Source organism: Salmo trutta, chromosome 23 (assembly GCF_901001165.1).
Source record: "Salmo trutta chromosome 23, fSalTru1.1, whole genome shotgun sequence".
In the NCBI taxonomy this organism is placed as follows: domain Eukaryota; kingdom Metazoa; phylum Chordata; class Actinopteri; order Salmoniformes; family Salmonidae; genus Salmo; species Salmo trutta.
Genome location: NC_042979.1, coordinates 40,403,262 through 40,430,524, shown reverse-complemented (window position 1 = coordinate 40,430,524; position 27,263 = coordinate 40,403,262). Strand labels below are relative to the sequence as shown.

Here is a 27,263-nt window from a genome sequence, read left to right as displayed (position 1 = left end):
ATGTATCAGAGTAAAGGTAAATCTGGGACACCCAAATTAGACGTTTGGTATTGTTACATAAGGTTGGTCTGGGTGGATGGGTGGGCGTATAATTCAAACGTCTAGCAACCCAAAGGTTTTGTGTTTGAATCTCATCCTGGACAAATGTAACATTTGAGCTAATTAGCCATTTTGCAAGTACTTAGCATCTTAGCTAGCCTAACCTCAGCCTTTTAGCCTAACCTTAAACCCTAACCCTAACTGCTAGACTAGCTAAAGTTAACAAAATGTGCACTGTCCCTGTAAAAATGTAAATTAACTCAAACTCAAACGTTAGCCAACTAGCTAACAACAAATTGCAATTCATAACATATCATACGGAAATTAATACATACCATACGGAGTGTCTCATTTATGTACAGAATCTTACGAAATGCTGACAAGGTTACATTTTTTACATTTTAGTCATTTAGCAGACGCTCTTATCCAGAGCGACTTACAGTAGTGAATGCATACATTTCATACATTTTTTTTTTTTGTACTGGCCCCCCGTGGGAATCTAACCCACAACCCTGGCGTTGCACACACCATCCTGGCGTTGCTAACACCATGCTCTACCAACTGAGCCACAGGGAAGGCAGGTTGGATCTCTCCATCTCCCTCTCCCTCCTCCTCTTCTCCAGACTCTCAGGTAAGGGATCCATGTTTCTATGATGAAATTCAATCTCATGGTTCAATTCACTGCTGTTTGAAGTCAGGGTTTGGGTATATGCTGAAACTCTGAAGACAGGACAGGATTATTGTCTGTTGTCATGTCTGTCCTTTATTTTTATTTTTTATCTATATTTTGAGCGAGGACTTGCCATTGGCTTTCTGGTTTTCAATCACATTTGTCCTGTAAAAATAAAAAGTATTCTTTAACAAATAGGGGGAAAATAACTACTTTGTTTTGTTTCTGAAAGTAAACATTTTCTACAATATTCAAATAGTGTTTTTTATTAACAGTGCCGGTGCAATGTGATTTCTCTGTATTGTGTATTTTCTTAAATCCCAGTCAGCAATGTGGGTGTTTGATCTGTCTGCAGGTACTGGTGGTCTAACTCTGTGTCTGAACAGACAGGTGGCTCATCACTATCCCACGATAGTGATGGAGTGGGTCGAGAGTTTCAAGTTCCTTGGTGTCCACATCACCAACAAACTATCATGGTCTTTACACACCAAGACAGTCGTGAAGAGGGCATCACAAAACCTATTCCCCCTCAGGAGATTGAAAAGATTTGGCATGGGTCATCAGATTCTGAAAAGGATTTACAGCTGCACCATCGAGAGCATCCTGACCGGTTGCATCACTGCCTGGTATGGCAACTGCTTGGCCTCCGACCTACAGAGGGCAGTGCGTACGGCCCAGTACATCACCGGGGCCTAGCTTCCTGCCATCCAGGACCTATATATCAGGCGGTGTCAGAGGAAGGCCCAAAAAATTGTCAAAGACTCCAGCCACCCTAGTCATAGACTGTTCTCTCTGCTACCGCACGACAAGCGGTACCTACGCTGCTGTTACTCTGTTATTATCTATGCATAGTCCCTTTAATAACTTTACCTACATGTACATCTTACGTCAATTATCTCGACACCGGTGTCCCCGCACATTGACATTAACTCTGTACCGGTACCCCCTGTATATAGCCCCGCTATTGTTATTTACTGCTGCTCTTTAAGAATTATAGATACAGAACTCCTTTATGCAATCGCGGTGTCCGATTTTAAAATAGCTTTTCGGTGAAAGCACATTTTGCAATATTCTGAGTAGATAGCTCGCCATCACGGGCTAGCTATTTTGACACCCACCAAGTTTGGTACTCACCAAACTCAGATTTACTATAAGAAAAATTGGATTACCTTTGCTGTTCTTCGTCAGAATGCACTCCCAGGACTTCTACTTCAACAACAAATGTTGGTTTGGTTCCAAATAATCCATAGTTATATCCAAATAGTGGCGTTTTGTTCATGCGTTCAAGACACTATCCGAAGGGTAACGAAGGGTGACGCGCGGATGCGTATCGTGACAAAAAATGTCAAAATATTCCATTACCATACTTCGAAGCATGTCAAACGCTGTTTAAAATACATTTTTATGCTATTTTTCTCGTAAAAAAGCAATAATATTCCGACCGGGAGTCGTTGTTTTCGTTCAAAGATGAAAGAATAAAAACATGGTGTCGCCTCGTGCACGCGCCTCAGTCTCATTGTTCTCTGATCGACCACTATCAAAATGCGCTAATGTTTTTCAGCCAGGGCCTGCAAAGACATCATTCAGCTTTTTGCCGCCTTCTGAGAGCCTATGGGAGCCGTAGGAAGTGTCACTTTACAGCAGAGATCCCCTGTTTTGGATAGAGATGATCAAGAAGGCCAAGAAGTAGTCAGAGAGAGCGCTTCCTGTTTGGAATCTTCTCAGGTTTTGGCCTGCCAAATGAGTTCTGTTATACTCACAGACACCATTCAAACAGTTTTAGAAACTTTGGAGTGTTTTCTATCCAAAGCTAATAATTATATGCATATTCTAGCTTCTGGGCAGGAGTAATAACCAGATTAAATCGGGTACGTTTTTTATCCGGCCGTGAAAATACTGCCCCCTATCCATAACAAGTTAACGAGAGTCTTATCTTTGAAATGGTATAAAATAGTCCTATGTTTGAAATATTGAAATTATAGCATTTCTGAGGTTTTGAATTTCGCGCCACGCTCTACCACTGGCTGTTGAATAGAGTGGGACGCTCACGTCCGACCTAGCCCAGAGAAGTTAACCTCTATGGGCTAGGTGGCACCAAATCGTCCCACCTACGTAACAGCCAGTTGAATCCTGTGGCGTGATTTTCAAAACGTTTGAAATGCTATTACTTCAATTTCTCAAACATATGACTATTTTACAGCTATTTAAAGACAAGACTCTCCTTTATCTAACCACACTGTCCGATTTCAAAAAGGCTTTACAACGAAAGCAAAACATTAGATTATGTCAGGAGAGTACCCAGCCAGAAATAATCAGACACCCATTTTTCAAGCTAGCATATCATGTCACATAAACCCAAACCACAGCTAAATGCAGCACTAGCCTTTTATGATCTTCATCAGATGACACACCTAGGACATTGTGTTATACAATACATGCATGTCTGTTCAATCAAGTTCATATTTATATCAAAAAACAGCTTTTTACATTAGCATGTGACGTTCAGAAAAAGCATAACCCCCGCAAACTTCCGGGGAATTTACTAACAGTTTGCTAAATTACTCACGATAAACGTTCACAAAAAGCATAACAATTATTTTAAGAATTATAGATACATTACTCCTCTATGCACTCGATATGTCCGATTTTAAAATAGCTTTTCGGATGAAGCACATTTTGCAATAATCTAAGTACATAGCCCGGCATCACAGGGCTAGCTATTTAGACACCCACCCATGTCAGCCTCCACCAAAATCACATTTCCTATAAGAAAAATGTTCTTACCTTGCTTGTTCTTCGTCAGAATACACTGCCAGGACTTCTACTTCAATAACAAATGTTGGTTTGGTCCCAAATAATCCATCGTTATATCAAAACAGCGACGTTTTGTTCGTGAGTTCTAGACACTATCAGAATGCTACATCACGGTCTAGCGCATGGCGCATTGGCGTGACAAAAAATGTCTAAATATTCCATTACCGTACTTCGAAGCATGTCAACCGCTGTTTAAAACCAATTTTTATGCCATTTATCTCGTAGAAAAGCGATAATATTCCGACCGGGAATATGCATTGAGCCTAAACAGCCGAATTAAATTTCTCCTCAGGAGCGAATCGTGCACGCGCCTCATTCAAAGGTCCTCTGATCGGCCACTTACCAAAGGCGATAATGTGTTTCAGCCTGAGGCTGCCTCGTCAACCTTCAGGTATTTCCCGGGTTCTGAGAGCCTATCGGAGCCCTGGGAATTGTCACGTTACAGCTAAGATCCTTACTTTTCAATAAACAGATGCAAGACGCACGACTCCTTGTCAGACAGGGTACTTCCTGCATGAAACCTTGTCAGGTTTTTGCCTGCCATAGGAGTTCTGTTATACTCACAGACACCATTCAAACAGTTTTAGAAAATTCAGAGTGTTTTCTATCCAAACCTGAACAATAATATGCATATTCTAGCTTCTGAGTTGGTGTAGGAGGCAGTTAAAAATGGGCACATATTTTTTCCAAAATTCTCAATACTTTCCCCTAGGCCAAACAGGTTAACATCCTTACCATTTATCGCCCTCCAGGTTCCCTTGGAGAGTTCATCAATGAGCTTGACGCCTTGATAAGTTCCTTTCCTGAGGATGGCTCACCCCTCACAGTTCTGGGTGACTTTAACCTCCCTACGTCTACCTTTGCCTCATTTCTCTCTGCCTCCTTCTTTCCACTCCTCTTCTCTTTCGACCTCACCCTCTCACCGTCCTCCCCCTACTCACAAGGCAGGCAATACGCTTGACCTCATCTTCACTAGATGCTGTTCTTCTACTAATCTCACTGCAACTCCCCTCCAAGTCTCCGATCACTACCTTGTATCCTTTTCCCTCTCGCTCTCCTCCAACACTACTCACTCTGCCCCTACTCAGATGGTATTGCGCCGTCGCAACCTTCACTCTCTCTCTCCTGCTACTCTCTCCTCTTCCATCCTATCATCTTTTCCCTCTGCTTAAACCTTCTCCAACCAATCTCCTGATTCTGCCTCCTCAACCCTCCTCTCCTCCCTTTTTGCATCCTTTGACTCTCTATGTCCCCTATCCTCCCGACCGGCTCGGTCCTCCCCTCCTGCTCCGTGGCTTGACGACTCATTGAGAGCTCACAGAACAGGGCTCCGGGCAGCCGAGCGGAAATGGAGGAAAACTAGCCTCCCTGCGGACCTGGCATCTTTTCACTCCCTCCTCTCTACATTTTCCTCCTCTGTTTCTGCTGCTAAAGCCACTTTCTACCACTCTAACTTCCAAGCATCTGCCTCTAACCCTAGGAAGCTATTTGCCACCTTCTCCTCCCTCCTGAATCCTCCTCCCCCTCCCCCCCCCTCCCTCTCTGCGGATGACTTCGTCAACCATTTTGAAAAGAAGGTTGACGACATCCGATCCTCGTTTGTTAAGTCAAACGACACCGCTGGTCCTGCTCACATTGCCCTACCCTATGCTTTGACCTCTTTCTCCCCTCTCTCTCCAGATGAAATCTTGCGTCTTGTGATGGCCGGCCGCCCAACAACCTGCCCGCTTGACCCTATCCCCTCCTCTCTTCTCCAGACTATTTCCGGAGACCTTCTCCCTTACCTCACCTCGCTCATCAACTCATCCTTGACCGCTGGCTACGTCCCTTCCGTCTTCAAGAGAGCGAGAGTTGCACCCCTTCTCAAAAACCTTACACTCGATCCCTCCGATGTCAACAACTACAGACCAGTATCCCTTCTTTCTTTTCTCTCCAAAACTCTTGAACGTGCCGTCCTTGGCCAGCTCTCCTGCTATCTCTCTCAGAATGACCTTCTCGATCCAAATCAGTCAGGTTTCAAGGCTGGTCATTCAACTGAGACTGCTCTTCTCTGTGTCACGGAGGCTCTCCGCACTGCTAAAGCTAACTCTCTCTCCTCTGCTCTCATCCTTCTAGACCTATCTGCTGCCTTTGATACTGTGAACCATCAGATCCTCCTCTCCCGAGTTGGGTATCTCCGGCGCGGCTCACTCTTGGATTGCGTCCTACCTGACAGGTCGCTCCTACCAGGTGGCGTGGCGAGAATCCGTCTCCTCACCACGTGCTCTCACCACTGGTGTCCCCCAGGGCTCAGTTCTAGGCCCTCTCCTATTCTCGCTATACACCAAGTCATTTGGCTCTGTCATATCCTCACATGGTCTCTCCTATCATTGCTACGCAGACGACACACAATTAATCTTCTCCTTTCCCCCTTCTGATAACCAGGTGGCGAATCGCATCTCTGCACGTCTGGCAGACATATCAGTGTGGATGACAGATCACCACCTCAAGCTGAACCTCGGCAAGACGGAGCTGCTCTTCCTCCCGGGGAAGGACTGCCCTTTCCATGATCTCACCATCACGGTGGACAACTCCATTGTGTCCTCCTCCCAGAGTGCTAAGAGCCTCGGCGTGAACCTGGACAACACCCTGTCGTTCTCCGCTAACATCAAGGCGGTGACCCGATCCTGTATGTTCATGCTATACAACATTCACAGAGTACGACCCTGCCTTACACAGGAAGCGGCGCAGGTCCTAATCCAGGCACTTGTCATCTCCCGTCTGGATTACTGCAACTCCCTGTTGGCGGGGCTCCCTGCCTGTGCCATTAAACCCCTACAACTCATCCAGAACGCCGCAGCCCGTCTGGTGTTCAACCTTCCCAAGTTCTCTCACGTCACCCCGCTCCTCCGCACATTCCACTGGCTTCCAGTTGAAGCTCGCATCTGCTACAAGACCATGGTGCTTGCCTACGGAGCTGTGAGGGGAACAGCACCTCCGTACCTTCAGGCTCTGATCAGTCCCTACACCCAAACAAGGGCACTGTGTTCATCCACCTCTGGCCTGCTGGCCCCTACCTCTGCGGAAGCACAGTTCCCGCTCAGCCCAGTCAAAACTGTTCACTGCTCTGGCACCCCAATGGTGGAACAAGCTCCCTCACGACGCCAGGACAGCGGAGTCAATCACCACCTTCCGTAGACACCTGAAACCCCACCTCTTTAAGGAATACCTGAGATAGGATATAGTAATCCAACTACCCCCCCCCCAAAAAAAAGGATATAGATGTACTATTGTAAAGTGGTTGTTCCACTGGATATCTTAAGGTGAATGCACCAATTTGTAAGTCGCTCTGGATAAGAGCGTCTGCTAAATGACGTAAATGTAAAATGTAAATGTAATGTCTCACCCCTTGTTCAAAATAGATTTTTCCCCTTTATCCAGATTACAACCTCTCATTTTCAGTTAATTGAAAATAGAATTTTCAAAATATCACCCTTTCTAAAACAAGCCATAAAAAGCTTGCTGCAATTCCAGTTTCATCCTCCAGAAAAGACAGAACAAATATTACAACAATTATGGTTAACACCAAATATAGTAAAAAAATATAGAAACATTATTTATGGAATAAAAAATATAATTTATCTTTATTAATAACATTATGAATAAGGTGGAGTTATGTCACAAGTGCAGCTAACACAATTTTTTGGAAATGTTGTCTCTATCCAAAATTACAACCAACTGATTGCAACATCACCACAAAAATGGAAGACGCAAGTAAAAGGGGGAGAAGTCGGGGATTCTGATTCCATAGCACACAGTTTATGAACTGATACACAAAACAATGCTTGATAAATAAATGTTATTTACAATTATTATATACAATTATTGCCACCAACAAAATGTTATGTTAATGGGGCATGCAACCATCTCAGCTCTGCAGATATTGCTGTGAAGACACAGAATCATTAAATCACTTATTCTGGTGTTGCCCCTACTGAATGTAGCTGTCAGTGTCAGTGTAGTGCTCTGGATAAGAGCGTCTGCTAAATGACTTAAATGTAAATGTAAATGTAGTGGAGATGAGGAATAGAGTCAAGCGCAGGACACCGAACTGAGTAAAAATATACGTATTTACTCTAGAAAAGCTCATAGTCAAAATCCACACAAAATCCATAATACAATAATGACAAACACAACTAACACGACCAACAGGAAAATAATAATGCACAAAACATAATGATAACCAGAGGGTTTAAATAGGGAAATAATCATAACGAAATGGGAACCAGGTGTGAACAATCAAGACATAACAAATGGACAAAGAAACATGGATCGGTGGCAGCTAGAAAGCCGGTGACGACGACCGCCGAACAAGCTTTTTTATGGTCACACGTTCTGGAGTGGCAGAAAAATCACAACATTTACCTGAAACTAACTTTACAGGTAACACTGTTGGGAGATTTGGAAGGCCATAGTCAATCAATCAAAAATATAATAATACCCTTAAAATATTCATCTTTAATTTACAATCTGTAGATACTATATGATTAGAGAGGTTTAGAATGTATGTGAAACATCAGAGCACAGTTGAAATATATATGGCACATATAAATAATAAGAGGGTGGTTTATGGAGATATTAATGATTAATTATAAAATGTAACCTTTATTTAACTAGGCAAGACAGTTAAGAACAAACTCTTGTTTACAATAATGGCCTATCTGATAGGTGGGATGGACTGAGAGCAGCTGAGGGGTGGGATTAGAAGCCCATGATATATAATAGTTCTTACTGAAAACACAATATATAAATGCAATCAAATGAAATTGTATTTTTGTCACATGCGCCGATGACAACAGGTATAGGTAGACCTTACAGTGAAATGCTTACTTACAAGCCCTTAACCAACAATAGAGTTTTAAGACAAAACACCCAAAAATGTAACAAATAATTAAAAAGCAGCAGTAAAACAACAATAGCGGGGCTATATACAGGGGGGGGGGCAATGCAAGTAGTCTGGGTAGCCATCTGATTAGATGTTCAGTAGTCTTATGGCTTGAGGGGCGGTATGCAAATTGGAGTGGGTCTAGGGTTTCTGGGATAATGTTGTTGATGTTAGCCATGACCAGCCTTTCAAAGCACTTCATGGCTACAGACGTGAGTGCTACGGGTCTGTAGTCATTTAGGCAGGTTACCTTAGTGTTCTTGGGCACAGGGACTATGGTGGTCTGCTTGAAACATGTTGGTATTAAAGACTCAGACAGGGAGAGGTTGAAAATGTCAGTGAAGACACTTGCCAGTTGGTCAGCGCATGCTCGGATTACATGTCCTGGTAATCCATCTGGCCCTGAGACCTTGTGAATGTTGACCTGTTTAAAGGTCTTACTCACATCGGCTGCGGAGAGTGTGATCACACAGTCGTCCGGAACAGCTGGTGCTCTCATGCATGTTTCAGTGTTACCTGCCTCGAAGCGAGCATAGAAGTAATTTAGCTCGTCTAGTAGGCTCGTGTCACTGGGCAGCTCTCGGTTGTGATTCCCTTTGTAGTCTGTAATAGTATGCAAGCCCTGCCACATCCGACGAGCATCGGAGTCTGTGTTGTATGATTCAATCTTAGTCCTGTATTGACACTTTGCATGTTTGATGGTTCATCGGAGGGCATAGCAGGATTTCTTATAAGCTTCCGGTTTAGAGTCCAGCTCCTTGAAAGCGGCGGCTCTACCCATTAGCTCAGTGCGGATGTTGCCTGTAATCCATGGCTCTTGGTTGGGGTATGTACTTCCAGTCACTGTGGGAACGACGTCATCGATGCACTTATTGATGAAGCCAGTGACTGATGTGGTATAATCCTCAATGCCATCGGAAGAATCCCTGAACATTTTCCAGTCTGTGCTAGCAAAACAGTTTTGTAGCTTAGCATCTGCTTCATCTGACCACTTTTTAATTTACCGAGTCACTAGTGCTTCCTGCTTTCATTTCTGCTTGTAAGCAGGAATCAGGAGGATAGAATTATGGTTAGATTTTCCAAATGGAGGGCGAGGGAGAGCTTTGTACATGTCTCTGTGTGTGGAGTAAAGGTAGTTTAGAGATTTTTTCCCTCTGGTTGCACATTTAACATGCTGATAGAAACTAGGTAAAACAGATTTAAGATTCCCTGCATTAAAGTCCCCGGCCACTAGGAGCGCTGCTTCTGGATTAGCATTTTCCTGTTTGCTTATGGCGGTATACAGCTCATTGAGTGCGGTCTTAGTGCCAGCATCGGTCTGTGGTGGTATGGAAACAGCTACAAAAAATACAGATAACAACTCTCTAGGTAGACAGTGTGGTCTACAGCTTATCATGAGATACTCTACCTCAGACGAGCAAAACCTCAAGACTTCCTTAGATATAGTGCACCATCTGATGTTTACAAATATACATAGACCTCCACCCCTTGTCTTACCAGAGGCTGCTGTTCTATCCTGCCGATGCAGTGTGTAACCCGTCAGTTGTATGTTAATCATGTCGTCGTTCAGACCCAACTCTGTGAAACATAAGATATTACAGATTTTAATATCCCATTGGTAGGATATGCGTGCCTTTTTCTCATACAATTTATTTTCCAGCGATTGTGCGTTGGCCAGTAGTATGGATGGCAAGGGCAGATTAGCCACTCGTCGGCGGATCCTCACAAGGCACCCCGATATCTTTCCACAATATCTTTTCCGTCTCTTTCTCCCGTGAATGACGGGAATGAGGGCCTGTTCTTGTGTCTGGAGTTAATCCCTCTCGTCCGACTCATTAAAGAGAAATTCTTCGTCCAGTTCAAGGTGAGCAATCATTGTTCTGATTTCCAGAAGCTCTTTCGGTCATAAGAGACGGTAGCAGCAACATTATGTACAAAATCAGTTACATAAAATGCGAGAAAACAAACAAAATAGCACGGTTAGTTAAGTGCCCATGAAACGGCAGCCATACTCTCCGGCGCAATCTTAATGAATACTGGATAAGGTTAAGTAATATCTATCCAGATGTAATGTATATCTAATAACTATATGTTGTTGTGTAACTACTGTGTAACAAAAGTGCCATGTATATAAGATATGTCTACAATGTAAAAGTAACGGGAAAAATCTGCACAAACAAAGTCATTTTTGGATAGCCCAATAACAAAAAAAACTTTACATGTTTCTGTGAAGTGCTGATGTTGAGGTCAGGGACTGGGACTGGACACATGCTGAAACTCTGAAGACAGGAGCAGTAGCTTGTCTTATCAATAACACTTCCTGTATTATGTGTGCTATAGTCCAGATTAAATGTAATTTTCATGCTATGAGAATTTGCTTGAATTCCAATCTGAGGTGTTCTCTGTTGTGTCTACAGGTGCTTATCGTGTGTCTGTGAAGACAGGAGGCTCCACCACCATCCCATGTCTCTATGATCTGAAATACAAAACCAATGTGAAATACTGGTGTAAAGAAGATTATTTGAAAAGATGCTCCCTTGATGTACATACTAAGAGCATTTATAAGGCCTCAATCTATGATGACATCAACAAGCAAACCTTCACTGTGACCATGACTGATCTGGAGCCAGAGGACTCTGGACGTTATTGGTGTGCTGTGGAGATCAATGGTGGACCAGATAAATGGATAGCACGGTTCGATCTATCTGTCACTCCAGGTAAGATCCTGCAACTCTTCCATATGATTACATGACTGGTGTTCTGGTTACATTTACTGATATCACTTTTCTTGTTCAAGTGAACATGAGGAATGTTGGTATATGTCTACTTTCTGTTCTCTATACATCATATCATCATTATGATATTTGTGGTCAGTTGTTACAAAAAAACACTTGATCACTCAGGACCTTCTTTGGTGTCTGTACCTCTGTGTTCAAGTACTCCAGAACTCTATGTGGACCAACAGGAGGTGACAGGAGTTGAAAGAGGGACTGTCATTGTAAAGTGTTACTATAGTAACACTGGAAATAGGAAGTGGTGGTGCAGGATTGGTGTCAATGGTTCCTGTGTGGAGGGGGATTCTGGGACAATAGATGGAACATCAGTGACCCTACAGCAGATCACTGATGCCACCAGAGGAAACATCTTAATGGTGTCTATGAGTGGACTCAAGATGGAGAACACTGGCTGGTACAGGTGTGGAGTGGGAGACCTTATAATGCCTGTTCACATCACTGTCAGACAACAAACCACCGCACAAAGTACCACCACTATGACCAGTGAGTAGAGAGCAATTAGATACTGTAGAATTAAGTATTAACCTGGTTTTATCCAGTCTGCTGATCATCTGAAACAAATTGGATTGTAACCATATTAAATGTTTTTGGGAATAATTAGTCGTCCTTCCACTGGTTTGAACTCAACAGTACTAAATTAAAATCCACATGTTGGAGTAAATGAAATAAGCTGGACAAGAAGGTCATATCTTAGCCACAATGTCTTGTACCAGTTCAGTCTGCCCTGTGTCTCTCTGGTACACCAGTCATAATACCATTGTTGTTTTTACCTCACAGCAACCCAAGCTCCAATCACTGAACAATCCTCTTTCTCTCCAGCTGCTGAGCCTGTTCAGACTGACAACACAGTCCAAGGACCTGAGGGGGACAAGGAGAAGGACACCATGAGGTAATTATCACTCATTCAGCTGTATTTCACACTTACTCTTCCAAATGGATGACAATAGAAATATGATGAAAGGTAACATTTTCTGTTTATCGCACTAGAGTTTAGAGCACAAATACACCCTCCTGAAATGTTTTCACACTGAGTATAGGCCAACTGTTAGAGACATTTACCACTTCCTCATATCTCTGTGGTTGTAGAAGTAGCAGCATTCTAATCTTAGATGGTCCAGTTTCACACATAAAAGTTGTGAAGAGCTGAACAAATATTTCCATTTTGTCATAGCAGCACAAACAAATATACTGCTCAAAAAAATAAAGGAACACTTAAACAACAAATCCTAGATCTGAATGAAAGAAATAATCTTATTCAATACTTTTTTCTTTACATAGTTGAATGTGCTGACAACAAAATCACACAAAAATAATGAATGGAAATCCAATTTATCAACCCATGGAGGTCTGGATTTGGAGTCACACTCAACATTAAAGTGGTTAACCACACTACAGGCTGATCCAACTTTGATGTAATGTCCTTAAAACAAGTCAAAATGAGGCTCAGTAGTGTGTGTGGCCTCCACGTGTGTCACGATTCCCACCGACGGTGGCGCCCCCTCCTGCTCGGGTGGCGCTCGGCGGTCGTCGTCACCGGCCTATTAGCTACCACTGATTCCCTTTTTTGGTTTTCCCTTTTTTTGGTTTTGTGCACCTGTGTTTAGTGTGGTTAATTAGCGGGGCTATTTATGTGAGCTGGTCCGCTTCCGTGTTGTGCGGGATTATTTCTATGTTAACGGTTCATGTTCGTGTCGGCGCTATTTTACGCCGTGTGTACTTTCTCCCCTGTGTTTGGGAATATTTTGTTTCAGTAGTGAGTCTACATTAAATACGCCACTACCCTGTGCTTGCTGCTTCCTGTGCCTCATGCCTTCACCACGACTGCCAATCCGTTACAGAATCCCGCACCGCTAAAAGGCATGGAATCAGCAGGAGCAGCGGCCACCCCTGTCCCCTCGATGGAGGAACGCGTCCTCCACCACACTACGGTCCTCCACCGCATAGGATCCGCGATGGACCAGATGATGGAGAGGATGGACAGATGGGAGAGAAGTGGTCTCCTCTCTCCACCTCCGGCTCCTCCGATGCAGCCACCTCCTCCCACTACGTCTGGCTCAGGCGCGCTTCGTTTGGCGCTCCCGAGGGAGTATGATGGGGCGGCGGCTGGGTGCCAGGGATTTCTGCTCCAGCTCGAGCTGTACCTGGCCACCGTCAGACCTGCTCCCTCGGGAGAGGAGAGCGTGAGTGCCCTCGTTTCCTGCCTGACGGGCCGAGCTCTGGAGTGGGCTAATGCGGTCTGGAATGGCCCAGACTCGGCGAGGGACCATTATCCAGAGTTCACCCGCCGCTTTCGGGCCGTGTTCGACCACCCTCCGGAGGGAAGAGCGGCGGGTGAACGGCTGTTCCACCTCAGGCAGGAGACGAGGAGCGCTCAGGACTTCGCGTTGGAGTTCAGGACCTTGGCTGCTGGGGCGGGGTGGAACAACAGGGCCCTCATAGACCACTATAGATGCAGTCTCCGGGCGGACGTCCGTAGGGAGCTGGCCTGTCGAGATGCAGCTCTATCCCTGGACGAGCTCATCGACATGTCCATTCGTTTGGACAATCTGCTGGCTGCCCGCGGGCGTTCGGAGAGGGTCCTGCCCGTTCCACCTTCGTGCACCCCCGCCCCTACCCCTATGGAGGTGGGGCGTGCCGTGCCAAGGGACAACGGAGGAGCTGGCTCCTCCTGCCCCAGCTGTGGTCGGAGAGGACACACGGCCGACCGGTGCTGGAGGAGCCAGTCTGGGAGTCGAGAGGGCAGGCAGAACACTTCTCGGTCACCCCAGGTGAGTCAGCACCAGATTCACCCAGAACCCCCTGTTGGTCACGTGTTCTTACCTGTTTTGTTTTCAAATTTTTTCTCCTCTTCCCAGCATAGGGCGCTAGTCGATTCAGGCGCAGCTGGGAACTTTATGGATCGTGGACTTGCCATTAAGCTGGGCATTCCGCGGGTGCCGTTAGATTCCCCCTTCCCCGTGCACTCCCTAGATAGCCGACCATTAGGGTCAGGGCTAGTCAGGGAGTCTACGGTGCCACTGGACATGGTAACGCAGGGGAATCATAAGGAACGCATTAGTTTTTTCCTTATTGATTCGCCTGCGTTTCCGGTGGTGCTGGGGGTCCCCTGGCTGACTGGTCACAATCCCCGTATTTCGTGGAAACATGGGGTTCTCCAGGGGTGGTCAGAGGAGTGTTCAGGGAGGTGTCTAGGAGTTTCCATAGGTGCCACGTCGGTGGAGAGTCCAGACCAGGTGTTCCCCGTGCGCATTCCCCCTGAGTACGCCGATTTGGCGATCGCCTTCTGTAAAAAGAGGGCGACTAAATTACCACCCCATCGACAGGGGGATTGTGCGATAGACCTCCAGGTTAACGCTGCGCTTCCCAAGAGTCACGTGTACCCCTTGTCACAGGAGGAGACAGCGGCTATGGAGACATATGTCACTGAATCCCTGGGACAGGGGTACATTCGGCCCTCCATCTCACCCGCCTCCTCGAGTTTCTTTTTTGTGAAGAAAAAGGAGGGAGGTCTGCGTCCGTGCATTGATTACAGAGGTCTAAACGCTATCACGGTGGGGTTTAGTTACCCACTACCTCTCATCGCTACGGCGGTGGAATCATTTCACGGAGCAAAGTTCTTCACAAAACTGGATCTTAGGAGCGCGTATAACCTGGTGCGTATCAAGAAGGGAGACGAGTGGAAAACCGCCTTTAGTACCACATCGGGCCATTATGAGTACCTCGTCATGCCGTATGGGTTGAAAAATGCTCCAGCCGTCTTTCAATCCTTTGTTGACGAGATTCTCAGGGACCTGCACGGGCAGGGCGTGATAGTCTATATCGATGACATTCTGATATATTCCGCCACCCGCTCCGCGCATGTGTCCCTGGTGCGCAAGGTGCTTGGTAGACTGCTGGAGCATGACCTATACGTTAAGGCTGAGAAGTGTGTGTTTTCCAAACGAGCCGTTTCCTTTCTGGGTTATTGCATTTCCACCACGGGGGTGGTGATGGAGTGTGACCGCGTTAAGGCCGTGCGTAATTGGCCGACTCCAACCATGGTGAAGGAGGTGCAGCGGTTCTTAGGCTTTGCCAATTACTACCGGCGGTTTATCCGGGGTTTTGGCCAGGTAGCGGCTCCCATTACCTCACTGCTGAAGGGGGGGCCGGTGCGTTTGCGATGGTCGACGGAGGCGAAGGGAGCCTTCAAGAAGTTGAAGACCCTGTTCACCGACGCACCTGTGTTGGCGCACCCGGACCCGTCTCTAGCATTCATAGTGGAGGTGGACGCATCCGAGGCTGGGGTGGGTGCCGTGCTATCACAGCGCTCGGGTACGCAATCGAAACTCCGCCCCTGCGCTTTCTTTTCGAAGAAGCTCAGTTCGGCGGAGCGTAACTATGATGTGGGGGACAGGGAGTTGCTAGCGGTGGTAAAAGCTTTGAGGGTGTGGCGGCACTGGCTTGAGGGGGCTAAACACCCCTTTCTCATCTGGACCGACCACCGAAACCTGGAGTACATCCGGGCAGCGAGGAGACTGAATCCGCGTCAGGCAAGGTGGGCCATGTTCTTCGCCCGGTTTAGGTTCACTATCTCCTATAGACCGGGTTCCCTTAACACTAGAGCCGACGCGCTGTCCCGTCTCTATGACACGGAGGACCGGCCCATCGATCCAACTCCCATCATTCCAGCGTCTAGGCTGGTGGCACCGGTGGTATGGGAGGTGGACGCGGACATCGAGCGGGCATTAGTGTTGGAACCTGCGCCTGCGCAGGTTCCCGTGGGTCGCATGTATGTGCCGCTCGGTGTTCGTGATCGTTTGATTCGATGGGCGCACACGCTACCTACGGCGGGTCATCCTGGTGTGGCGAGGACAGTGCGGAGTCTCAGGGGGAAGTACTGGTGGCCCACCTTGGCTAAGGACGTGAGGTCCTATGTCTCTTCCTGTTCGGTGTGCGCTCAGAGTAAGGCTCCTAGGCATCTACCGAGAGGGAAGTTACAGCCCCCTTCCCCGTTCCACAACGGCCATGGTCGCACCTGTCTATAGATTTCTTGACAGATCTTCCCCCCTCTCAGGGGAACACTGCGATTCTGGTGGTTGTGGATCGGTTCTCTAAGTCCTGCCGTCTCCTCCCATTGCCCGGTCTCCCTACGGCCCTGCAGACTGCGGAGGCCCTATTTACCCACGTCTTCCGGCACTACGGGGTGCCGGAGGACATTGTCTCTGATCGAGGTTCCCAGTTCACATCCAGGGTCTGGAGGGCGTTTATGGAGCGGCTGGGGGTCTCGGTCAGTTTGACCTCCGGTTTTCACCCCGAGAGCAATGGGCAGGCGGAGAGGGTGAACCAGGAGGTGGGCAGGTTTCTGAGGTCGTATTGCCAGGACCGTCCAGGGGAGTGGGCGAGGTACATTCCCTGGGCGGAGTTAGCCCAGAACTCACTTCGCCACTCCTCTACTAACATGTCACCCTTTCAGTGTGTTTTGGGTTACCAGCCGGTCCTGGCACCATGGCACCGGAGTCAGACCGAGGCTCCTGCGGTGGAGGACTGGGTACAGCACTCCAAGGAGACCTGGAGAGCCGTCCAGGACTCCCTAAAGGAGGCCAGTGGACGGCAGAAGAGGAGTGCTGACCGCCACCGCAGTGAGGCACCCGTGTTCGTACCAGGAGACAGGGTCTGGCTCTCGACCCGGAACCTGCCCCTCCGCGTGCCCTGCCGGAAGCTGGGGCCGCAGTGTGTGGGGCCATTTAAAGTCCTGAGAAGGATAAACGAGGTGTGTTATTGGTTACAACTCCCTTCCTATTAACGTATTAACCCCTCGTTTCATGTGTCTCTCCTCAGGCCGGTGGTAGCTGGTCCCCTGCAGGAAGGTGAGGTGCTGGAGGTCCCTCCACCCCCTCTGGACATCGGGGGGTCCCCGGCGTACAGCGTACGGGCCATTCTGGACTCGAGACGCCGGGCGAAGGGCCTGCAGTACCTCGTGGACTGAGAGGGGTACGGCCCGGAGGAGAGGTGCTGGGTGCCGGTGGAGGACGTCTTGGACCCATCCATGTTGAAGGATTTCCATCGCCTCCGTCCGGATCGCCCTGCGCCTCGCCCTCCGGGTCGTCCTCGAGGCCGGTGTCGGCGCGCTGCGGGAGCCGCGCGTCAGGAGGGGGGTACTGTCACGATTCCCACCGACGGTGGCGCCCCCTCCTGCTCGGGTGGCGCTCGGCGGTTGTCGTCACCGGCCTATTAGCTATCACTGATTCCCTTTTTTGGTTTTCCCTTTTTTTGGTTTTGTGCACCTGTGTTTAGTGTGGTTAATTAGCGGGGCTATTTATGTGAGCTGGTCCGCTTCCGTGTTGTGCGGGATTATTTCTATGTTAACGGTTCATGTTCGTGTCGGCGCTATTTTACGCCATGTGTACTTTCTCCCCTGTGTTTGGGAATATTTTGTTTCAGTAGTGAGTCTACATTAAATACGCCACTACCCTGTGCTCGCTGCTTCCTGTGCCTCATTCCTTCACCACGACTGCCAATCCGTTACAACGTGCCTGTATGACCTCCCTACAACGCCTGGGCATGCTCCTGATGAGGTGGCGGATGGTCTCCTGAGGAATCTCCTTCCAGACCTGGACTAAAGCATCCGCCAACTCCTGGACAGTCTGTGGTGCAACGTGGCGTTGGTGGATGGAGCGAGTCATGATGTCCCAGATGTGCTCAATTGGATTCAGGTCTGGGGAATGGGCGGGCCAGTGCATAGCATCAATGCCTTCCTCTTGCAGGAACTGCTGACACACTCCAGCCACATGAGGTTTAGCATTGTCTTGCATTAGGAGGAACCCAGGGCCAACCGCATCAGCATATGTTCTCACAAGGGGTCTGAGGATCTCATCTCGGTACCTAATGGCAGTCAGGCTACCTCTGGCGAGCACATGGAGGGCTGTGCGGCCCCCCAAAGAAATGCCACCCCACACCATGACTGACCCACCGCCAAACCGGTCATGCTGGAGGATGTTGCAGGCAGCAGAATAGCACAGGGCGCCAGTGGCGAATTTGCCAATCTTGGTGTTCTCTGGCAAATGCCAAACGTCCTGCACGGTGTTGGGCTGTAAGCACAACCCCCACCTGTGGACGTCGGGCCCTCATACCACCCTCATGGAGTCTGTTTCTGACCGTTTGAGCAGACACATGCACATTTGTGGCCTGCTGGAGGTCATTTTGCAGGGCTCTGGCAGTGCTTCTCCTGCTCCTCCTTGCACAAAGGCGGAGGTAGCGGTCCTGCTGCTGGGTTGTTGCCCTCCTACGGCCTCCTCCACGTCTCCTGATGTACTGGCCTGTCTCCTGGTAGCGCCTCCATGCTCTGGACACTACGCTGACAGACACAGCAAACCTTCTTGCCACAGCTCGCATTGATGTGCCATCCTGGATGAGCTGCACTACCTGAGCCACTTGTGTGGGTTGTAGACTCCGTCTCATGCTACCACTAGAGTGAAAGCACCACCAGCATTCAAAAGTGACCAAAACATCAGCCAGGAAGCATAGGAACTGAGAATTGGTCTGTGGTCCCCACCTGCAGACCCACTCCTTTATTGGGGGTGTCTTGCTAAGTGCTTATAATTTCGACCTGTTGTCTATTCCACTTGCACAACAGCATGTGAATTTTATTGTCAATCAGTGTTGCTTCCTAAGTGGACAGTTTGATTTCACAGAAGTGTGATTGACTTGGAGTTACATTGTGTTGTTTAAGTGTTCCCTTTATTTTTTTGAGCAGTGTATATTCATCCGGGATGTTTTCATGGACTTTATTTGACATTTATTGGACTTTCACCTTCAGTTCCATACATCTAAAAGTCCTACTGATTCCTCTGGGCATGTTGGTGGTGGTGATAGATGGTGTCCTCTTCACCACCTTCAATGATCCAAACTCATTAAAGATCCTGTGGAGTCTAAAGCATCACTGTCGCTGCATACTGTTAAATATACACTGGGTGGTTTGAGCCCTGAATGCTGATTGGCTGACAGCTATGGTATATCAGACCGTATACCACTGGTATGACAAAACATTTATTTTTACTGCTCTAATTATATTTGTAAACAGTTTAAAATAGCAGTAAGGCACCTCAGGGGATTGTGGTATATGGTCAATAGATCATGGCTAATTGCTGTATGCAGGCAATCCACGCATGCATAAGAACAGCCCTTAGCTGTGGTATATTGGCCATATATCACACCCCCTCAGGCCTTAGTGCTTAAATATACACTGCCTTTAGAAAAATGTGGTCTTCCCTTTACAATTCCCCTTTAAATTGGTCCTTGTATTGCAGCAATTTACAGAGGAATATGTTCTAAATGTTTTAATTCTTCTACAGATGGGAGAGAACATTCTTCTACCTGCCAAAAATTGGTAATGCAGTGCTCTTCCTCCTGTGCACCATCATTGCTGTTGTGAAGTTTAGGGCAAACTGACTCTGTGGTGAAACAGAGATAAGTAGAAACCAGACAGGTCTTTCTGGTGAGACCAAGGGACAGATTTACTTCTTGTACCTGCTTTTCAGGGATAAAACACACAAAATAAGAAACTATTCATTTATGGTACTTTTTACCCACGTATCTGACCTAATTTGACTTTTTATTCCATGTGTTGTTAACCACATATGATTTGTTTGATAGTTCATCTTATTTACTGAATCATAGTCTTACTGTACTATTCTGTCTGCTTAATATGTTAAAAATGCATGTTTTGTTAATAAACTTTACAATCCATTAAGATATTATTAGAAAGTTGTCTCTGCCCAAATACATTGTTTCTGAGTTGTGTTTGATATATGCTTGAACTGTTAATGATTTAGCATAAATTAACTTCTATGGGCTACGTGGCCCACCTGCGGGACACAGCCAGTGAAATATCAGGGCGGAAAATTCAAAAACAACAAAATGTCATAATTCAACTTTCTTAAACATACAACTATTTTAAAGATAAACTTCTCGTTAATCTAACCACATTGTCCGATTTCAAAAAGGCTTTACAATGAAAGCAAAACATTAGATTATGTTAGGAGAGTACATAGACAAAAATAATCACACAACCATTTTCCAAGCAAGGACATGTGTCAATAAAACCCAAAACACAGCTAAATGAAGCACTAAACTTTGACGATCTTCATCAGATGACACTCCTAGGACATTATGTTACACAATACATGTATGTTTTGTTCGATAAAGTTCATATTTATATCCAGAAACAGCATTTTACATTGGCGTGTGATGTTCAGAAAATGTATTCCCACCAAAACACCCGGTGAATGTGCACATCAATTTACAAAAATACTCATCATAAACGTTGACAAAATATATAACAATTATTTAAAGAATTATAGATGGACTACTCCTGGATGCAACCGCTGTGTCAGATTTTAAAATAGATTTAAGGAGAAAGCACATTTTTCAATATTCTGAGTACATAGCTCAGCCATCACGGTGAGCTATTCAGACACCCTCCAAGTTCGGGGCAACCTAAACTCAGAATTAGTATTAGAAATATTCTCTTACCTTTGTTGATCTTCGTCAGAATGCACTCCCAGGACTGCTACTTCCACAAGAAATGTTGTTTTTGTTCGAAATAATCCATATTTATGTACAAATACCTTAGTTTTGTTCATGCGTACAGATCACTTATCCAAAAGCATAACGCGCGAATGCGGAACGAGAGATGAAAAGTCAAAATGTTCCATAACCGTACTTAGAGGCATGTCAAACGCTGTTTAAAATCAATCTTTATGGTATTTTTAACATAAAATTGTGATAATATTCCAACCGGACAATAGCATATTCATTCAAGAAAAAAAGAAGGAACGGCGTGCTCGCGTGACTGCGCATATCCAGTCCCTTTGTTGCCAGGCAGATCACTCAGTGAATGAGCTCCTATACTCTGCCCAGTGACAGGAGAATGCTCAAACCACTTTCTGAAGGCTTTTGACAGCCAATGGAAGCCTTAGGAAGTGCAACGTCACCCCACAGACACTGTAGCTTCAATAGAGTATCAAAAGAAGAACTACAATTCTCACTTTCCACTTCCTGCTTGAATTTTTCTCAGGTTTTTGCCTGCCATATGAGTTCTGTTATACTCAAAGACACCATTCAAACAGTTTTAGAAACTTCAGAGTGTTTTCTATCCAAATCCACTAATAATATGCATATTCTAGTTTCTGAGCCAGAGTAGTAACCTGTTTAAATTGGGTACGTTTTTCATCCGGATGTGAAAATACTGCCCCCTAGCCCAGACAGGTTAAATAAAGGTCTTAAAAAAATGTTTACTAACTATTTAAAACACACTATTTGGAAATCAGCATTTAAAAAAAAATATATTTGTTTAACCTCTAGAGGACCCCTTCCCGCTCTGATCCCGCTAACGGGATTTATTGACAAGATACCATGGCGGGAAATTCAAAACTGCAAGAATCTAATAATTTCAATTTCTCAAACAATCAATTATTTTTCACCATTTGAAAGATAAACATCTCCTAAATCCAACCACATTGTCCGATTTCAAAGAGGCTTTATGGCGAAAGCATAAAGTTAGGTTATGTTAGGAGAGTACATTGAAAATAGCTGTGTGTAATGTTTTGTCAATTCAAAGACAGGCGTCACCAAAAGCAGAAAACCAGCTAAAATTATGCACTAACCTTTGACAATCTTCATCAGATGACACTCCTATGCATTTTTTGTTCCATCAAGTTCATATTTATATCCAAAAACAGCATTTTATAGTGGCGGTGAAATTCAGAATTTCTTTTCCCTCAAATTCTTCCGGTGAATCAGCGTTACAATTTACAAAATTACTATTTGAAAACATTGGTAAATTATAATATTGTCATTCAAAGAATTATAGATTAACATTTCGTAAATGCTACCGCATTGCCAGATTTCAAAATAACTTTACTGGGAAATCACACTTTGCAATAAACGGGGTGCTATGCTAAGAACAATAGGCTAGGATATACAGGTTAGCACCATCTTGGAACACTCTAATATCAATAATACTATTGTAAATAATCCCTTACCTTTGATTATCTTCATCAGAAGGCACTTCCAGGAATCCCAGGTCCACAACAAATGGGGTTTCTTTCGATAAAGTTCATAATTTATGTCCAAATAACTCCAAGTTGTTCCATGTTGTTAGCGCGTTCAGTAGGCTCCTCAAAATGTAGGGCGGGGGGGGGAAGTCACGATGAAAAGTAAAAAAAAAAAATCTATTTACGTTCGTTTAAACATGTCAAACGTTTTTTAGCATCAATCTTTAGGGCCATTTTTAACGTGAAACATCAGTAATATTTCAACCCGACCTCTCCTGTGTCTTGAAAAACGTTTTGAAAAATGTCTCGCCTCACATGAACGCACATGTGCGCGCAATAATGAAGTGACGACATCCCAGGGCCGTCAACTTCCCTTCCTTGTCATCCGGTCTCTGTTCATCATAGACGCTTCAAACAACTTTATAAAGATCGTTGACATCTAGTGGAAGCCGTAGGAAGTGCAAAATTAATCCTTTGTCACTGTGTGATCTATTAGCAATGACTCGAAAATAGAAAGGAGTCAAGCGCCGAGTTCAACGCGAGATTCCGGGAAATGGTGCTGGCGGAAAGGGCACTGCGGAGCGGGCGTGCAGAGGGGCGAGAAATGCATTACGGTGTAGTGCCCACTATCTCGCCCATCCGCACGCACAGTCCGGTGCGGTCGGTATGGACTCCGCAGCATTGCCGTGCTAGAGTTGGCACTCAGCTAGGAAGGAGTGTGCCTGCTCAGCGCATCTGGCCGCCAGTGCGTCTCCTCGGCCCAGTTTATCCTGCGCCTGCTCTACGCACGGCAACCCTCATTTCCCAGCACAGCCCAGTTCGCCCTGTGCCAGCGCTCCGCCCGTGCCGGGCTACAGTGACCATCCAGCCAGGACGGAGTGTGCCAGCCCTGAGCTCCAGACCTCCGGTGCGCCTCCACGGCCCAGTGTGCCCTGTGCCTGCTCTGCGCACCCAGTCTCCTGTGCGTCTCCCCAGTCTGGTGAGACCGGTTCCAGCTCCCCGTAGGAAGCCTCCAGCAATGATCAACAGTCCGAAGCCTCCAGCAATAATCCAGGGCATGAAGCATCCAGTGATGATCCATGGCCCGGAGCCTGTAGGGTTAATCCATGGCACGAGCCTTCAGTGATGATCCATGGCCCGGAGCATGTAGGGATGATCCATGGCACGAAGCCTCCAGTGATGATCCATGGCCCGGAGCCTGTAGGGATGATCCATGGCACAAAGCCTCCAGTGATAACCCATGGCCCGGAGCCTCCAGTGATGATCCATGGCACAAAGCCTCCAGTGATGATCCATGGCGCGGAACCAGTAGTGATGATCCATGGCAAGGAACCTCCAGCGACGCTACTCAGCCTGGAGCCTCCAGCGACGCTCCTCAGCCCGGAGCCTCCATTGATGCTCCTCAGCCCGGGGCCTCCAGCGACGCTCCTCAGCCCGGAGCCTCCAGCAAAGCTCCTCAGCCCGGAGCCATCAGCGACGCCCCTCAACCCAGAGCCTCCAGCGATGCCCCTCAGCCCCGGGCCTCCAGCGACGGTCTGCAGCCCGGACCCTCCAGCGACGGTCTGCAGCCCGGACCCTCCAGCGATGGTCTGCAGCCCAGAGTCTTCAGCGACGGTCTGCAGCCCAGAGTCTTCAGCGACGGTCTGCAGCCCAGAGTCTTCAGCGACGGTCTGCAGCCCAGAATCTTCAGCGACAGTAGGCAGCCCAGAGTCTTCAGCGACGGTCGGCAGCCCAGAGTCTTCAGCGACGGTGGGCAGGCCAGAGTCTTCAGCGACGGTCGGCAGCCCAGAGTCTTCAGCGGCGGTCTGCAGCCCAGAGCCTCCAGCGGTGGTCGGCAGTGCAGAACGGGGGCTACGCCCAGAGCCAGAGCCACTGCCGTAGCTGGAGGATTGGAGGAAGGGCTAGGGTGCTGTACAGAAACCGTCGTAGACGGTGGCCACCCTCCCTTCCCTCCCTTTAGGTTTGTGGTTGTTTTTGTGGGGTTGTTGTTTGAGGTGCAGTCGTGGTCTGCCGTGGTCAAACTCTGATGGCATCAACAAGTAAACCTTCACTGTGACCATGACTGATCTGGAGCAAGTGGACTCTGGACATTACTGGTGTGCTGTGGAGATCAATGGTGGATCATATGTCATGATAGAAAGAATCCAACTATTTGTCACTACTGGTAAGATCCCTGCAACTCTTCCATATGATTACATGACTGGTGTTCTGGTTTCGATTACTGCTTTCACTATTATTGATGAAGTTGAAATGAGTAATGTTGGTATATGTTTACTTTCTGTTCTCTATCCATCATATCATCATTATGATATTCGTGGTCAGTTGTTACAAAAAAACACTTGATCACTCAGGACCTTCTTTGGTGTCTGTACCTCTGTGTTCAGGTACTCCAAAACTCTATGTGGACCAACAGGAGGTGACAGGAGTTGAAGGAGGGAGTGTCATTGTAAAATGTTACTATAGTGACACTGGAAATAGGAAGTGGTGGTGCAGGATTGGTGTCAATGGTTCCTGTGTGGAGAGGAATTCTGCGACTATAGTGACCAGACAGCAGACCACTGATGCCACCAGAGGAAACGTCTTAATGGTGACTATGAGTGGACTGAAGATGGAGAACACTGGCTGGTGCAGGTGTGAAGTGGGAGACCTTATGATGACTGTTCACATCACTGTCAGACGACAAAAACTACCACACAAAGTACCTCCACTATGACCAGTGAGTAGAGAGCGATCAGATACTGTAGAATTAAGTATTAACCTGGTTTTATCCAGTCTTGCTGGCTGATCATCTAAAATAAATTGATAGTAACCTGATTTAAAGCTTTTGGGAATATTTAGTGGTCCTACCATTGGTTTGAAGTTAGCAGTGCTAATACTAAGTTAAAATCCACATGTTGGGGTAAATGAAATAAGTTAGACAAGAAGGTCATACTGTAGCTTAGCAACAATATCTTGTTATAGTTAAGTCTACCCTGTGTCTCTGATACACCAGTCATAATACCATTGTTGTTTTTACCTCACAGCAACCCAAGCTCCAACCACCGAACAACCCCCTTTCTCACCAACTGCTGAGCCTGTTCATACTGACAACACAGTCCAAGGACCTGAGGGGGACAAGGAGAAGGACACCATGAGGTAATTATCACTCATTCAGCTGTATTTCACACTTACTCTTCCAAATGGATGATAATAGAAATATGAAGAAAGGTAACATTTTCTGTTTATCGCACTAAAGTTTAGAGCACAAAAACACCCTCCTTAAACATTTTCACACCAAGTATAGGCCAACACACTTCCTCAGACTCTGTTATAGAGACATTTAACATCATAGAGACAGAGACATTTACCACTTCCTTGTACCTCTGTGGTTTGCAGAAGTAGCAGCATTCTATTCTTAGATGGTCAAGTTTCACATATAAAATGTGAGAAGAGCTGAACATATGTTTCCATTTTGTCATAGTAGCACAAAAAACATAATTAAATAATAATAATAATCTATTTATCTGTGATGTTTTATGTACTGTATTTTACAATGTGATTGTAAGGCTTGGGTGTCATGCTGGCGAGGAATCAAATGCAGGAAGCAGCGATACAGGGTATTGGCTACCTGTTGGGGATAGGGGGCAGTATTTGCACGGCCGGATAAAAAACGTACCCGATTTAATCTGGTTACTACTCCTGCCCAGTAATTAGAATATGCATATAATTATTGGCTTTGGATAGAAAACACCCTAAAGTTTCTAAAATGGTGTCTGTGAGTATAACAGAACTCATATGGCAGGCAAAAACCTGAGAAGATTCCTTACAGGAAGTGGCCTGTCGACCATTCCTTGAGCTTCTTGACTCTGTTTATTGAAGACTGAGGATCTTTGCTGTAACGTGCCACTTCCTACGGCTCCCATAGGCTCTCAGAAGGCGGAAAAAGCTGAATGATGTAATTCCAGCCCCAGGCTGAAACACATTAGCGCTTTTGGCAAGTGCTCTATCAGAGGACAATGGGCTGAGGCGCGTGCATGAGTCGACCCCATGTTTTTATTTTCTATCGTCTTTGAACTTAAACACAGATTCCGGTCGGAATATTATCGCTTTTTTACGAGAAAAATGGCATAAAATTGATTTTAAACAGCGGTTGACATGCTTCGAAGTACGGTAATGGAATATTTCTAAATTTTTTGTCACGAAATGCGTCGTGCGCATAACCCTTATTTACCCTTTCGGATAGTGTCTTGAACGCACGAACAAAACGCCACTATTTGGATATAACTATGGATTATTTGGGACCAAACCAACATTTGTTATTGAACTAGAAGTCCTGGGAGTGCATTCTGACGAAGAACACCAAAGGTAATAACATTTTTCTTATAGTAAATCTGACTTTGGTGAGTGCTAAACTTGCTGGGTGTCTAAATAGCTAGCCCTGTGATGCAGGGCTATCTACTTAGAATATTGCAAAATGTGCTTTCACCGAAAAGCTATTTCAAAATCGGACATATCGAGTGCATAGAGGAGTTCTGTATCTATAATTCTTAAAATAATTGTTATGCTTTTTGTGAATGTTTATCGTGAGTAATTTAGTAAATGTTTAGTAAATTCACCGGAAGTTTGCGGGGGGTATGCTACTTCTGAATGTCACATGCTAATGTAAAAAGCTGTTTTTTGATATAAATATGAACTTGATTGAACAAAACATGCATGTATTGTATAACATAATGTCCTAGGTGTGTCATCTGATGAAGATCATCAAAGGTTAGTGCTGCATTTAGCTGTGGTTTGGGTTTATGTGACATTATATGCTAGCTTGAAAAATGGGTGTCTGATTATTTCTGGCTGGGTACTCTGCTGACATAATCTAATGTTTTGCTTTCGTTGTAAAGCCTTTTTGAAATCGGACAGTGTGGTTAGATTAACGAGAGTCTTGTCTTTAAAATGGTGTAAAATAGTTATATGTTTGAGAAATTGAAGTAATAGCATTTCTAAGGTATTTGAAT

General features: G+C 46.1%; 1 protein-coding gene across 1 annotated transcript; it reads left to right on the top strand.

Moving 5' to 3' along the window:
• LOC115159824 (polymeric immunoglobulin receptor-like) lies at positions 1–25,465 on the top strand. The gene is made up of 4 exons (XM_029709878.1): positions 1–16; positions 10,865–11,164; positions 24,660–24,991; positions 25,299–25,465. Exons 1-3 carry the CDS (start codon positions 1–3, stop codon positions 24,986–24,988), a joined length of 645 nt encoding a protein of 214 aa, XP_029565738.1. The 3' UTR covers positions 24,989–24,991; positions 25,299–25,465.
• Positions 25,466–27,263: the final 1,798 nt, after the last annotated feature.